The 14,954-nt window shown below is 38.8% G+C and overlaps 1 protein-coding gene across 1 annotated transcript; it reads right to left on the bottom strand.

Annotated features, from left to right (window-relative positions):
- Positions 1-620: 620 nt before the first annotated feature.
- Positions 621-8,779, bottom strand: zpld1b (zona pellucida-like domain containing 1b). Its single transcript, XM_032509808.1, has 10 exons — positions 8,434-8,779; positions 6,538-6,758; positions 6,244-6,425; positions 5,837-5,909; positions 5,103-5,200; positions 4,716-4,796; positions 4,328-4,499; positions 4,144-4,249; positions 1,856-1,885; positions 621-929 (listed from the first exon to the last, which is right to left on the bottom strand). The coding sequence occupies exons 1-10, from the start codon at positions 8,570-8,572 to the stop codon at positions 757-759; spliced, it is 1,275 nt and encodes a 424-aa protein (XP_032365699.1). The 5' UTR covers positions 8,573-8,779; the 3' UTR covers positions 621-756.
- Positions 8,780-14,954: the final 6,175 nt, after the last annotated feature.

A 14,954-nucleotide genomic window follows, 5' to 3' on the forward strand; every position in this document is an offset into this window, starting at 1 on the left:
TTTGAAGGCCCATTTTATGTGATGTAAATACTGAAAATGGATCAAATTTGATCCAAGGACAACATGAGGGTTAAAGCTAGAAAAAAGTCCCTATTTTATAACCCAACCATATTTATCAAACTCCATAATGAAACACAAAGCTTTAAACTTTTATCCGGAATAATATGCTTTTTGTTGATTTTAAAAGTGAAGAGGGTTATAATGCTATTAATTATGACTGCAAAACAAAAGCAAACACACAAATAAAATGTGACAATGGTTTATAGTTTGGTTTCCCGCTACTCTACTTTTTTAATTAACCCATATCATAGAATAAAAAAAAATAATTAAAAAAAATCTGTCAAAATGATTAATTTTCAACACAACTGTTGTTCAGGAAGCTTATGTGAAGAACTGAAGACGACGCCTGTTTCAGTGAGGTGTTGGCTAACATCAAGAAAAAGAAAGGGAATATTTCTGATGCAATCTTTTATTACAAGTTCTAAAAGTTAACGTTTTCCCCCATTTTCATCGGAGTGTAAAAGCATCTGTAAACACTGGGATGGACGAAACAATAGATGACAACGAACAACAAGAACGCTGAGGTATTGAAGGCAATAAATACACAACACCTACAACAATAAAAAATACACATTTAATAATGTGTGTACAAAGGAAAGCACACATGCACATGTGCACGCGATCAGTCTGTGTACCCAACATACAACATTCTGCACATACTGTCAGTCACAGATGTCATTATACACAGGTGTTCGTTCATTTAAAGGTGGGGTTCCATCCACCTGAGGCTGTGGTTGTTGGGAGGCGGGACTTCTGCAGGAGGCGAAGTGACAGCAGGAAGAAGGCCGTACTGACCCCGCCCAGTAGGACCACGCCTGAGATCAGACCACTGGTCACCGGGTTTATAGGCGGGGAGGGGTCACCAGATGCTTATGGTGAAAAAAAAACAGAAACAAATAGTTCTTAACATAACCTGAGTTTGATTCTTTTACTTGCAGAAAAAGAAGTGGAACGTCTTTGTTGTTGCCTTAAAGCGGCCATATTCTGCTCATTTTCAGGTTCATAATTGTATTATGAGGTTGTACCAGAACAGGTTTCCATGGTTTCATTTTCAAAAAACACCGTATTGTTGTTGTACTGCAAATTGCTGCAGATCCTGTTTTCACCCTGTGTGTTTAGATCTCTGTGAGTCTCTCTACAGAGTGAGACATCTCACTAGTTTTACAGAGTAAGACATCTCACTTGTTTTGTCTACAGAGTGAGACATCTTACTTGTTTTATCTACAGAGTGAGACATCTCCCTTGTTTTAGCTACAGAGTGAGACATCTCTCTTGTTTTACAGAGTGAGACATCTCACTAGTTTTACAGAGATAGACATCTCACTTGTTTTGTCTACAGAGTGAGACATCTCTCTTGTTTTATCTACAGAGTGAGACATCTCACTTGTTTTATCTACAGAGTGAGACATCTCACTTGTTTTACAGAGATAGACATCTCACTTGTTTTGTCTACAGAGTGAGACATCTCACTTGTTTCATCTACAGAGTGAGACATCTCACTTGTTTTATCTACAGAGTGAGACATCTCTCTTGTTTTATCTACAGAGTGAGACATCTCTCTTGTTTTATCTACAGAGTGAGACATCTCAGAGGTGAGACATCTCCTTGTTATTCATATCTTTTTGTGGGAGCCCTTTTCACAGTGCTCAGTGAGTTCTTCTTTATCTTTTGGTTAATCCATAGCTGGTATCAACAGCTAGGTAACTCTTTCTCCATGGGGATCTGAACACCTATAACAAGACTTGTGACATTTTAAACCTTTTACTGTTTTGTAATACTGCAGAAGGCTACTTACCAAGTTGGGAGTTGTTGACAGGAGTTTCATCTGAAAAATGATTTTAAAAAGTGATCGTTAGACTTATTTTTGAAATACATTTTAACCTCCAATGGCTCTGTGGCTGAGTATTAATGTTTATATCTAAATTTCAAGAAATAGTTCAACATTTTCAGATATATGCTTCTTTTCTTTTTTTGCTGAGAGTTAGATAAGAAGATTGATACCACTCTCATTTCTCCGTTAGTTATGAAGTTGCAACCAGGAGACTGTTAGCTTATCTTAGCATAACAACTGGAAACATTATCGATTATTGATTATGTGAGAGACTATTTGTGTGACCAGGTTTCCCGTCTATTTTAATGCTAAGATCTAAACTGGCCCTCTCCTAATTCTAATTATCTGACAAAAAGCAAAAAAGTCAGTGCTAATACGACACACCTAAATGTAACAGTGCAGTTTTAAACATGTTATGTTAATGGTCCCATGACATGGTGCTCCTTGGATGCTTTTATGTAGACCTTAGTGGTCCCCTGATACTGTATCTGAAGTCTCTTTTATATAGACCTTAGTGGTCCCCTAATACTGTATCTGAAGTCTCTTTCATATAGTCCTTAGTGGTCCCTAATACTGTATCTGAAGTCTCTTTTATATAGACCTTAGTGGTCCCCTAATACTGTGTCTGAAGTCTCTTTTATATAGACCTTAGTGGTCCCCTGATACTGTGTCTGAAGTCTCTTTTATATAGACCTTAGTGGTCCCCTGATACTGTATCTGAAGTCTCTTTTACATAGACCTTAGTGGTCCCCTGATACTGTATCTGAAGTCTCTTTTATATAGGCCTTAGTGGTCCCCTGATACTGTATCTGAAGTCTCTTTTATATAGACCTTAGTGGTCCCCTAATACTGTATCTGAAGTCTCTTTTATATAGACCTTAGTGGTCCCTAATACTGTATCTGAAGTCTCTTTTATATAGACCTTAGTGGTCCCTAATACTGTGTCTGAAGTCTCTTTTATATAGACCTTAGTGGTCCCCTAATACTGGATCTGAAGTCTATTTTTATAGACCTTAGTGGTCCCCTAATACTGTATCTGAAGTCTCTTTTATATAGACCTTAGTGGTCCCTAATACTGTATCTGAAGTCTCTTTTATATAGACCTTAGTGGTCCCTAATACTGTATCTGAAGTCTCTTTTATATAGACCTTAGTGGTCCCTAATACTGTATCTGAAGTATCTTTACATAGACCTTAGTGGTCCCCAATACTGTATTTGAAGTCTCTTTTATATAGACCTTAGTGGTCCCTAATACTGTATCTGAAGTCTCTTTTATATAGACCTTAGTGGTCCCCTAATACTATATTCTGCCCCTTATGACCTCATAAGGAACAAGATTCCAGATCAGCCCTTCTGAGCTTTCATTTTCTAAAAGGCAGAGCAGGATACCCAGGGCTCGGTTTACACCTATCACCATTTCTAGGCACAGGGGGGGCCATAGGCAGGCTGGGGGAACTCATATCAATGTTAAAAAAAAAGCATGCCATTGGACCTTTAACAGTTGCAGTTTGGTTAGGGTTAGGTAAAGATCATTGTTTGGCTTAAAACAAGTGTGTGTGTTACAACTTTAGTAGTCTACATAACACAGAACTATGTCACGTACACTACTAAAGTTGTAACTTAACTAACAAGGAAATGTACGGACATAAGTTAAAATTAGATTCATATAGGACACAAACAGAGGTCTCCTGAGTGAAAGTCTGGTTAGTTTGACCCATAAAGCACCCTGAACATCCTCTGTATGCAAACTCTGTCACTCTTTGTGATTATTTACCTGACTTTCTTTGCTCCCGTCATAATGACGACAGCCAGTAGAGGACGCTGTCAAACTAAACAGTAGTATGGATATTACTGAGCCTTTGGACCGGTTTCCACCTTTTTTTAGTTATGTGCTTTTGTGCTGAGAGTTGGATGATAAAGAAAATCGATGCCACTCTCATGTTTGTCTGTTAAATATAAAGCTACCACCTGTCATTTAGCTTAGCTTAGCATGAATACTTGAAATACGGGGCTTTCATGGCTCTGTTAAATGTAACAAAATCCACTTTCCAGCTCCTCTGAAACTTTGCCAAAACCACAATATGACATTTTTATTCTTTGTGTGTATTTGTATGGATTAATCCAACAAAAGTCTTTATGATAGGCCGACATGATTGGTGGGTGGTATCAATCGTTTTATCTCTCGACAAGAAAGCAAACAATCATATTTCCCAAAATGTCAAACTATTCCTTTAAGATTATTGCTCATGTACCACTCCTGGTGATGATTGGTCCAGCGGTGATGACGGCGTTCCCAGATGCAGCTGGTGGGGGACCAACACCGTCCTCTTCACCCCGCCTGCGCCGTCGCCCACAAATCTACCAATCACATCCTCAGATTACTGTCCTCATCGAGGTCAAGAGGCACAAACTGAGATTCATGATTTTACCACTCACAGGCATGAGCATGATGCAGTCGTCTGCCCGGCAAAGCTTGGTGACGCAGTGCAGGAACACAGTCGACATCTTCTGGTGTCTGTGTTTGACAAAACGGAAAACCTCAAAGGAGAAACGCCCCATCTGACTCTTCCCATTCTCGAAAACTGTCGTCTGTGGGTCTTTGTAGCAGCTGTGTCACAAGAGAACAACACACAGATACACATGCATGCGCACACTGAAAAAGACAGATTTTATCCACCGTAGATTTATGCTTAAGCACCCATTGAGAATAGAAAAAATGTAGCATTCATTTGGGTTAAGCCCTTTGGAGAGCCTGAATAGGTAATGAATCCCTTTTGTGGTTTATCAAGTCATCATCTTGAGGAGAGGGAAAAAGTGAGATTACCCAAAGAAAAGGTCATAGCGGAGTTCATCATTAGGATTCCCTGAGGGGGTTGTGTAACAGTAGTCCATCAAGATGTTCCACCTGCAGGGGGACAAAACTGTCAAATGGCATGCATGATAGAGATCTAACTGCACATGGGAAAGACCAGATCATGGTTTCTCTGCTGCAGACTGGCGCCTTCATGTAGAATAATAACATAATGGCATAATGAATATAGGTAAACCAGAGAAAGGAAGGCCTAAATCTGTAAAAACAATGTTGGGAAGGATGCTGTGATTGATCAAAATATCTACTCTGCTTTACTGGAATTGTTGCAATGGAAAAAATGTCAAACAGCTGAAAATCAGGAGAAAATTTTACATTCAATAGTGAACAATCGGATGTTACCGTTTGTCTAAGTTTGTGGCTTTCACAGCCGCAAATACTCTGGTTTTCAGAGCCAGTCCAGCCATTGGAATAGAGAGAGGTTGATTGTATGTTGAATCCTGTTCAGGAAAAAAAAAAATCAATTTAAAGAGAAAAAGTAAAAAAGGTTTTTTCGAATCGTCACATGAAATGGGGGAATTGAAATCAACGGGTGGACTCAGTCTCAGAATAACTCATAATGAGCTTTAAAATCATAAGGCTGGCAATGTTCTATAGTTTTGCTATTGTTAACAAATCCATTAAAAAGATCAAGAGCAACAGTTTGTTAGTCCATCTCCCAACACTTTCTAACTCTGCCAGCGGTATTGTCATTTTTTTTTACATTTCTTTTAACAGGAGTACATTGTGTTTTGTGTCGGGGACTATTTCCTGCAGCGGATTAATACACATTTGGTGGAATTGAGTCACAACAAACCACAGTGCCCATGCTAGCTGCATTAAAGGAATGTTTAATTCATTGTTGGTTTTGGTCTTTTCATGAAATTTGTTGACAGCAAGAAAAAATATTAAATATCACATATATATCAAATATGTTTCAGTATGCCTCCTAACTGTTGTATACTTTTAAAAATAGTAAACTGATTTATTATAAGAGAACACCAACGTGACTCAATGATTACTGACATTAAAAGACATACCCCCCCAATTAAAAGCTTGCAACAGATATTATTGTACATAAGAGTACGTGTACTCACGTTGTATAGGATCATGTTCAATGTGCTCACAAATGTGCCGTTGCTGTCCTTGACAGACACAGCAGCCGAGGAGCTGTAAATAGATTTAACACAATTATTGAAGTGCTATTATTCCTCTTTTGCGGGTATTCAATCGTGGATTTTAAAAGCAAAGGTTTTGATAATACACTCATTTATTCACGTGGCTGAACATTTAGAGGAAGCCATGCATGTGAATTAGCAACTAAGTCGTTAAGAAAATGCAAGTTCTAAAATAAATAGTCCTCAGAATACCATTGGACACAAACCCACTCAGGCAGTGAGGAGAACAATAGACACATCTTAATTAATTCCTAATTAAATAAACACATCTTAATGTGAGTAACTCCTCAAGGTTAATCTTTTGGACACTAAGGGCAACAACTTACGATGCCAGCTGGGAGTTATTGACCAGGTACTCAAGCGGGTAGCTGCAGCTGAATTTATACAACAAACCGGGAAGGTAGCTGATTACAGCTGGCGGATCAGGGGTGTCGATATAGCCCGAGACATTCCCAATTTGTACCAGGGACATGTTCCCATATGCATTGGCCCCGTAGGCTGTGCTGACCTGCAGAGAGAAACATCTCAGCAACGTCACTTTCCTTTCTCCCAAGTCAATAAACAACATGATGAAATTGCCTTTTGATTCCACCCTGTGCTCGTGTGTGTGTATTCTTTACCACCAGGCTGTTACCGCAGGCCTCCAGAGTGCTGAGACTGATGCTGAACAGCACCGCCGTGGGGAAGGTGTTGTTGTTGATGAAGCCACGGCACTGTGCGTCACTGTGGCGACCGTTCAGGGCCAAATCTGCGTCAGTGTAGCCGGAGAAGAGCACGGGGCAGAAGTTTATCTTCAAGGTGATGGTCTGAACTCCGCAGTACACACTGATGTCCCGCTCTCCTGGAGGAACAGACAGGAGGGGAAACAGAGACTACAGTTACCATAGACCTTTTTAACTTAAAAAGCTGTTAGACCAGTGGTTTGCAATCAAACGGTCTGCAATTTGTATGCACTGCTTCACAATCGTTGATACTCATATTGCAATCTATGCTTATGCATGGGCCACAACAACACAATTAGATGCAGGGACTGAAACCCAGCAGGGAAACTACCTATAACTTAAGATACAGTGGGCTGAGGAAAAAAAAAAAACTTAACATAATAATGATGTAACTTAATCACAAGCACTGCTGCAAAGGTGAGACATGTGAGGCAGAATAAGTCTGATAATCAGCCCTTTTAATATGTGAACTTTCAAATCAATGTGAGACAGCTAACAGAAGCAGCCATAACAAATAGTTTTCTTTTATTTTTAGGATCATGCTGGGTGATATAGTTACTTTTAAGTTTGTTCTTATTGATTGAGGGTTATTTTATTTTGTCTATTCTCTATATCTGATCTGCAGAATCATAGAAGTCTCTACAAAATGTTAACTGATTTGATTTTTTTAAACTTTTTACATTTCATCTGTTCAGGTAGCTGTTCAATTCTTTCTACTGTATGAAACTTGGTAGGAGGACATGATCTCACTGTCCTCAAAAGTTAAACAATTTTACTTAAGGCATTATCAGAAACAACTTGAATTGTACAGAATTCCCTCATTCTGATAACACTCTGTTTGAATTTAGCATTTATAATTGTACATTCACAATTAACAAATGGTTTAAACACATTTAATGTAGTCTTAAGCAGATATAAGGAAATTATTTTCTATTCATTAATGTATTTGTCAAATTTTAATTTTATTTTTAATTCCTTCAATGGTGCATCTACATGATGATGGCATGGAATGTGTAACTAGTCCGTGTGACCACCACGGAAAACAAGGCCAGTGTAAAGTCAATGAGAAGATGACGTAGCATTAGGAGCGATTATGGTAGAGAGTAGTATGAAGCACAAAAATCTGGTTGGTTGGGGGGGGTGGATGAGTCAAACACAGAGCTGTCACCTGGGAGACCGGAGATTGTGTCCCGCGTGGTATGTTTCCTAAAGGCGCTTTCTACTTTTCCTTAACTCATCCGTACCATTCGCCCACATGTCATAACCATGAGCCCCCCCACGACCTTTTCCTTAACTTAAGGGGCCGTGTCTATGTCATGGAAGTCTTCCGTGGGCCCATCACAGAATTTTTTGTAGGGCCGTGTTCATTTCATGGAATTCTGGGTGATCAGGTTGCACAAAGCACTCAATGATGATAACATGATATATCATCCTTGTACTCATATATAACACATTATCTCCATAAGTTTCAAATGTATTCCATTTTTTAACATTGAACTGTACATGCATATAAACTGGTAATACATGTCATGTTAGACACTGAAAGCCCTGCTCATGTGACCCTATCAGATGTTATTCTGCATTTATTAACTGTTCATACACCAGTTACAAATTCTTCATAGGACGAGGAATAATTGTTGAGAAATACAGTAATGAAAACATTACAAATATCCTTATATTTGCTTACAGCTACATTACAGGGTTATACGGTGTTGTGAAACATGCATTAAAAGAAGAAGGCAGTAGAGTGTATGGACTGTAAATTGAAAGCATACTATGTGAAAGTTCTCTCACCAGGAAACCTGCTGTGGTAGCTGGCGTCACAGTTGTATCCATTAAACTGCGTGGAGACCGAAGCGGCGTTACTCATCAGCAGAAAGACAAAGCACATTCGGGTCATTTCAGCACCTGAGAGTGGTTTGCCCGCTGTCATCTTCAGAAGGTCAACATTGCATTAACCACTTTCCTCTGGTACCTGTTAAAAAACAGCACTTATCTCAAAACTAGATGTTCCAAAAACAAGGCTCCCAAAGCCTCGCCTGCTCCCTCGACAGCTGCACGCTCTGACCTCTATCACAGTAGTACAACCTTCTTTCCCCAGGTCCCCTAATCCCTCTTATCCTACTCCCTCTGCCCCTTTTTACCTCAGGCACTCATGTTGGCCCAAAACCTCTATTATCCAACCCCTTTTAAACTGAGATCAACCCTATTTCCAGCTCATTTTATCCCCACTTTTTTCTACACCTGTTTACCTGTTTCCTGCCTTTTCCAAAGTAATTGGACGGACCCCTTCTTCCCCTGGTGTGTGACGAGAGATAAGTTCAACACTGTGCCGTGCAGTTTTAGGTGGAATCGAGGCCCTGAACTGAACACAACGTCAGCCCTACGTGTATGTGTTGTGTGTGCATAGATGAGAAAGATAGAGGGACTCATTATCCAAACGCTTGACAAAACCCCCGCTGCAGTGCAGAACATGGGAAACTCCGTCAGATCTGAATGGCCTGGGCAAATCTTTTGACAGCGCCCAGAAACCTGAGCGTATTCAGCAGGTTCCCACTCATCTCTCCTCGGTCTGATCTCCGTCTATCAACTCACACAAACGGTGGGCCTCAGCGGGGGGGGGCCCAGTCAGGGAATTAAGCTGTCATCGGCTGCTGCTGCGGCCCGCATTCACATGAACATAAAACTCTCCTCACGGTCTGATGCAGGGCTGTGTGTGGGTAATTGTGATGCAAAAGGCATCACTTTGAGTAAAGGCATTCAGTGGAGGGTAAAGCTCCAGCACAGTGTGTTCAGTGCTGCAGAAGGTAAAAGGTTTGTAATAACCCACTCACTTTTTATTTTACTGCAGTCCATCTAGCAAAGCAAGAGTTGCATTAATACGTTGAACTGGATTTCTTTGACCTTTAAGCTCATTTATACAAAGAGGTTTAATGAGTGATGTTGGAGTCTTAGGCAATATTTTTCTTACTGTTAATAAATCCTATGAAAAGACCAAAACCACATCCAACTTTCAGTTTCTTTGTCCATGGCACTCTGTCCAAGCATTATTGGTTCTTACAGAAGACATTCATCTTTAAAAACAGGTCACAAAAGTGTAAGTGAAGTTACTAATAAAAAAGAACCACTAGTACACCTGGGCACTGGAGTTTAAATTAGTTTAAATGCATTTGTTGGGACTATTTTCATTGTGCATTATTACATTGTGCAGCGGGAAATAAAGATTCATGCCCTGTGTTATAGCTCTGTGTCAGAATATATTGAACTCCAGATGACTCTGATTAGTTCAGAGCAAAAAACAATCCCATCTATCCCAGCAGTGCATCCAACATGGCCTTGGTGATCTCAGACTTTTCATCATGGTCAACATGTGTGCAGTGCATGTATTTTTGTATCTAACAGTCTGGTTTTCCTGACAATGAGTATCACGGCCTCACAGGACTGCTGGCATGGCTGTAGAGCCCTTGGTGGAAGGGTGAAGGTTGGAATACTACAATGCTTTGTTCAGGTTAGGAAAAGAGTTGCAAACGATTAAAACTAACTAATATACGGAAAGACTTGGGCTGAAACAGTACAATAAGCCTTTTTCACAGAAGACCTTTTGTCACAGAGGAACTCAGGTGTAAATAATAAAAATGAATGATGGCTGAATTATATTTAGCTGCTTCCGTTTCAGGGACCTGACGTGCATGCCGGTGTTTCCGTCCACCTGTTTTTATGTACACGTTCAATTTGCACATTAAAACCCTGAGAGAGGAGCAAACGGAAAGTGAAAAACAGACTTAAATGAATCATGACGCACATGAAGCATGTGACGTCACTCAAGCTTCCACTGAAGAGACATATGATGAGACTGTAACTTTCCTCGAATTAACACATGAAACACTCAGAATTGTCATATTGCCTTCATGTCTTCCCTGTTGTTATGAATATTTTGAGGGCTGAACGGCCTTCTTTTAATTACGTCATTTTGTTGCATCTTAGAAGTAGTGGATGCAATCGCACAACACTTTTTCTGGAAATTTGTCTTAAATTATGCACTAAATTTGGATGGAAACTTCTGTCATGGCTTATTTGGACACTTGACTACCATTGTCAGTGTTAGTAGTAACTATTATGTTTTTCACACTATGAGAAGTCTGTGAAAAGGGGCTATTATTCCAGTGTAGAAATACTCAATGTTTTTTTGGGGCTCTGGGCAAAATAGATTGCCTATTATATGCCAGAACATGTGTGGGTATGTGTGTGTGTGTGTGTGTGGGGGGGGGGGGGCTCACAGTTTATTTTGCCCCGGGCTTCCCTGCGGCTGATCTGGCCATGTGCATCTTTTTCTAACTTGTTTTTATTTTAAATCTGTGTTCCATTTATTAAGTAGAAACAATATACTGGGAATTCTTTCAGGAAAAAAAACAATAAGGATATTGTTCATGTCGGGGCAGTATATGCTTGGATTCAGTTTAGTTTTCAGTTGAGTAACACAGTTCAATGAAAGGACGAAAGCACTAATCATGTAAAGGTACAATACAATGATAATAGGAAGTAGGATGGGATGAGATGACATAAATAAACAATATGTAAAATACATCCCCATATGCTTTACACATATAAATAAAGTCTGGTGGTTAAAAGCAAGTGACAAGTTTATCCAACACCAATGCAGACATGTAATCTGAAAAAGGTGTGAGATACAGGATATGAGATGATAGAATGAGATAAATACTGTAGATGATTGAAAACTATATAACTATTAATAGTCATAGCATAATGACTGTATGGTTCCTTGACATCTGTAACAAGTCTAGTATGGATGTGTTATTATTTAATCTGCCATAGATAGATGGTAAAGAAAAAAGAAGAAAGGGAAGAAAAGAAACAAAAACAGTGTAAATGTGTGTATGTATGAATGTATGCATCTGTGTCTATGATGTGGAAATTAGTAAATCATAAGATTTTGTATTTATTAAAGGATAAAAGTAGAGAAAGTCGGACCTGATAAGTTGTTTATGAACTTCTTCCTACTCCTTTTTGAACATGGAAATTCTTTGTTTGAATGACTTTCAATCATTTTGGAAGATCGTGCTGAGAAGTACATGACCTTATTTATCTGTCATTTTAATGATATATATGCATGCATGAATGCATGTATGTGTATTTTTTATTTTAATGTTTTGCATGCTTAAATAAACTACTACTGAAAAATAGCTAGTAGAGGTAGGGTTTTCCCCTCCAGATCCCTGATACAGTTGCACTCATCAAATGCACCTGTGTGTCACTCGGGTGTAGACACATCGCGTGGCATCAGTGTCACACTCCGATCCGGACTTGAAGGCGTACACACCACTTCTCCCTCTGCAAGACGGAGAACACACACAGCTGGCTGCAGTGTTCGTTTTTTTCACTTCCTGCTCACCCAGTTCTGACACCAGGCCTGAAATGCTGCGAAAGACATCCCCCAGTGCCCCCTATTAAACCCCAAAAATTTTTGGGCCCGGGGGGGTTTTTTTTTTAAAAAAAAAAAAAATTTTGAAAGGGGGGGGTTCCCCCCCCAAAAAAAAAGGGATAATAAAAAAATTTTTAAAAAACCCCCCTTTTTAAAAATTTAAATTTAAATTTTTTTTAAAAAAAAATTTAAAAAAAAAAAGGGGGGGGAAAAAAAAAAACCCGGGAAAAAAAAAAGGGGGGGTTTTTTGGGGAAAAAAAAAAAAAAATTTTTTAAAAAGGGGTTTTTTTGGGGAAAAAATTTTTAAATTGTGGGGGTTTAAGTTTTTAAAAAAAGGGGAAAAAAAAAAGGCCCAAAAAGGAAAAAATTTTTTTTTTTTTTTTTTGGGTTTTTTAAAAATTTTTTTTTTTTTAAAAAAAAATTTTTTGGTTTTTTTTTTTTTAAAATTTTTTTTTTTTTAAAAAAGGGCCTTTGTTTTTTTAAATTTAAAAAATTTTTTTTTTTTGGAATTTAAAAAAAAACCATGAATGTTTTTTGGGGTTTTTTTTTTTAATGTTTTTTAAAAAAATTAAAAAAATTTTTTGGGGGCCCCCCCCCTTTTTTTTCCCCCCGGGGGGGGTTTTTTGGGGGTTTCCCCCAAAAAAAAAAAACCCCCCCCTTTTTTAAGGCGGAAAACCCCCCTGGTTTGGGGTTTTGTTTTTTCCCCCCCCTTTTAAAAGGGGGAAAAGGGGAAAGAAAAGGGGCCTTAAGGAAACCTTTTTTGGGGGAAAAAAACCCCCCCCCCTTTTTTTACAAATCCCACCCCCAAAATTTCCTATGTAGTCATTGTATAGTCCCATTCTCCGAGATATGGGTGAAATCATACCCTTGTTGGGTGTAAAAACATCTCACAAAAAACCTAAAACAAAGGGTCAAAGTCTTGGGGTATCCATTTAATTTTTTTTTCAATTAAAAATTTTTTCATAAACCCCCCTGTTTCTTTTCATTTAAATCAAAAGAAAAAAACCTTAAGAAGCCCCACTTATTTTACCTTTTTTGAAGCATTTTCCCCTGGGTAAATTTTTATAAACACCATTGTGCAATCCCCCTGAGTGTTGAGAATGCTTCCTGCAGGTTGTTGCGCTCAGAGACTTTTAATGGCTCAGGACCAACCGCCACACTTAGACTTGTCTGATAGAACCGTCTCTATCTGATCCTCCTGAAACATCCAGACTCAACAAACAGTCATCTTAATAAGCGCAATCTGGTCTGCCTCGCCAAAGCCGTGAGAGTGACAGCTGTAATCTGACGCTGGCAGGGAAAGTGAAGCCATCATAGGCCTTGCTGCAATTTGATCTTCAGTGAGCAATGTGACAGAAACCTCATTTTTTACCTCAGCAACATGGCAATTTTCCAATGTACTTAGGTTAAAAAGATTGTTTATGTGCCGCCCCAGATGACAATTGTAGTACAGATTATTAGATGCAGATTATTAAAAGAACAAGGGTTGTTTCTCAAGTTGTTTTCTTCTGAAATTGAAAATACATAAACCTGTTGTTTTTTGAGAGTTTTTCTTGAGGTTTCTGTCTGCATCTTTCGGTGGGCTGGAAACCTGCGAAAATCCCCAGGTGAGAAAGGAAAGCAACGGGCATGGCTTACTGTGTTTGTATGAAACCTGACGCCGTATTAAGAGAACAAGTGAGGAGCACTGCTTTTCTTTAACATGACCTTGTCGAGGATGTCAGTCAGAGGCTATTTTTGTATTTCACACAGTTCATGCAACCACATGCACGCACTGAGGAATTCATGATTAGATGCATTGTAATGCAGATCTCTCTGTTTAATTGTAATAACACAAAATGTAAATTAACATAAAGTAATACACTGAATTAGTTGATAGGTTGTAAAACTGAACTGGGTTAACATTAGTGATCAAGCAGAAAGATGTGGCCTAGTTATTGTGAAAAATCCAAGGAAGAATCAGAATCACTTTAATTGGCCAAGTAACCTTTTGCATGCAAAGAATTTGACTCTGGTTTAGCGCATATCTCTCAAAACAGAAAGAAGAGGGCAGTTAAATGAGAACAATGAATAGAATATTAAAGGCAAGTATGTATGCACAACAATGTTGCAACTGTCAGAGATATAGTCTTAGTCAGAGAGAGAAGACAGTACTGGGCCACATGTCAGTCTTTTCATAAAGTGTACATCATATTTTCACTGACAGTCCCTGGACTGGGACACAGGACTGCCGATAACAGTACTGAGATGATAAGAACTGGACGGGTTTTCAATTCCTAATGTTTGACTGGATTATTTACTATACGCTGTTGCCGTATCAGTTTCATTAAAACATGACACATGAAGGTTTGATACAGAATCCATGAGTGAGCTGCATGATGGACTTCATGTTTGGAGATGATGGTGGCACTGTGCCGCCCCCCTGTGCTCACAGTGTCACACTGCAGAGTAGCTGCAGGGCTGAAAAGTAACTAAATACATTTGCTAAAGTGGGCTACTGTAGTAAAGTACAAGTATTTCCATTTTATGCTGCTTTATACTTTGTCTCTGCTACTCTTTGGGGGTCAATATTCTACTTTTTACCACACTACATCTAGCCTGTCTGACAGCTAAAGTTACTTAGTCGATCCAAATTACTAACACAAAATACTAATAATTTATAAATGATGATGTATTATTATAGATTCACAATTACCCCCACCTTTAACACTTTAACATGTAAGGGATGCTTACATATTAATGCATTACCCATCCGTAGTTATAATCCAATGGGTCAGAAATTGGCCCATACTTTCATTTTTTTAAGTATATTTTGATGCTAAAACTTTTGTATATTTACATAAGTTATTTTGAATGCCAGATGGAGTAGCATCTG

Source organism: Etheostoma spectabile, chromosome 3 (assembly GCF_008692095.1).
Source record: "Etheostoma spectabile isolate EspeVRDwgs_2016 chromosome 3, UIUC_Espe_1.0, whole genome shotgun sequence".
Lineage (NCBI taxonomy): Eukaryota > Metazoa > Chordata > Actinopteri > Perciformes > Percidae > Etheostoma > Etheostoma spectabile.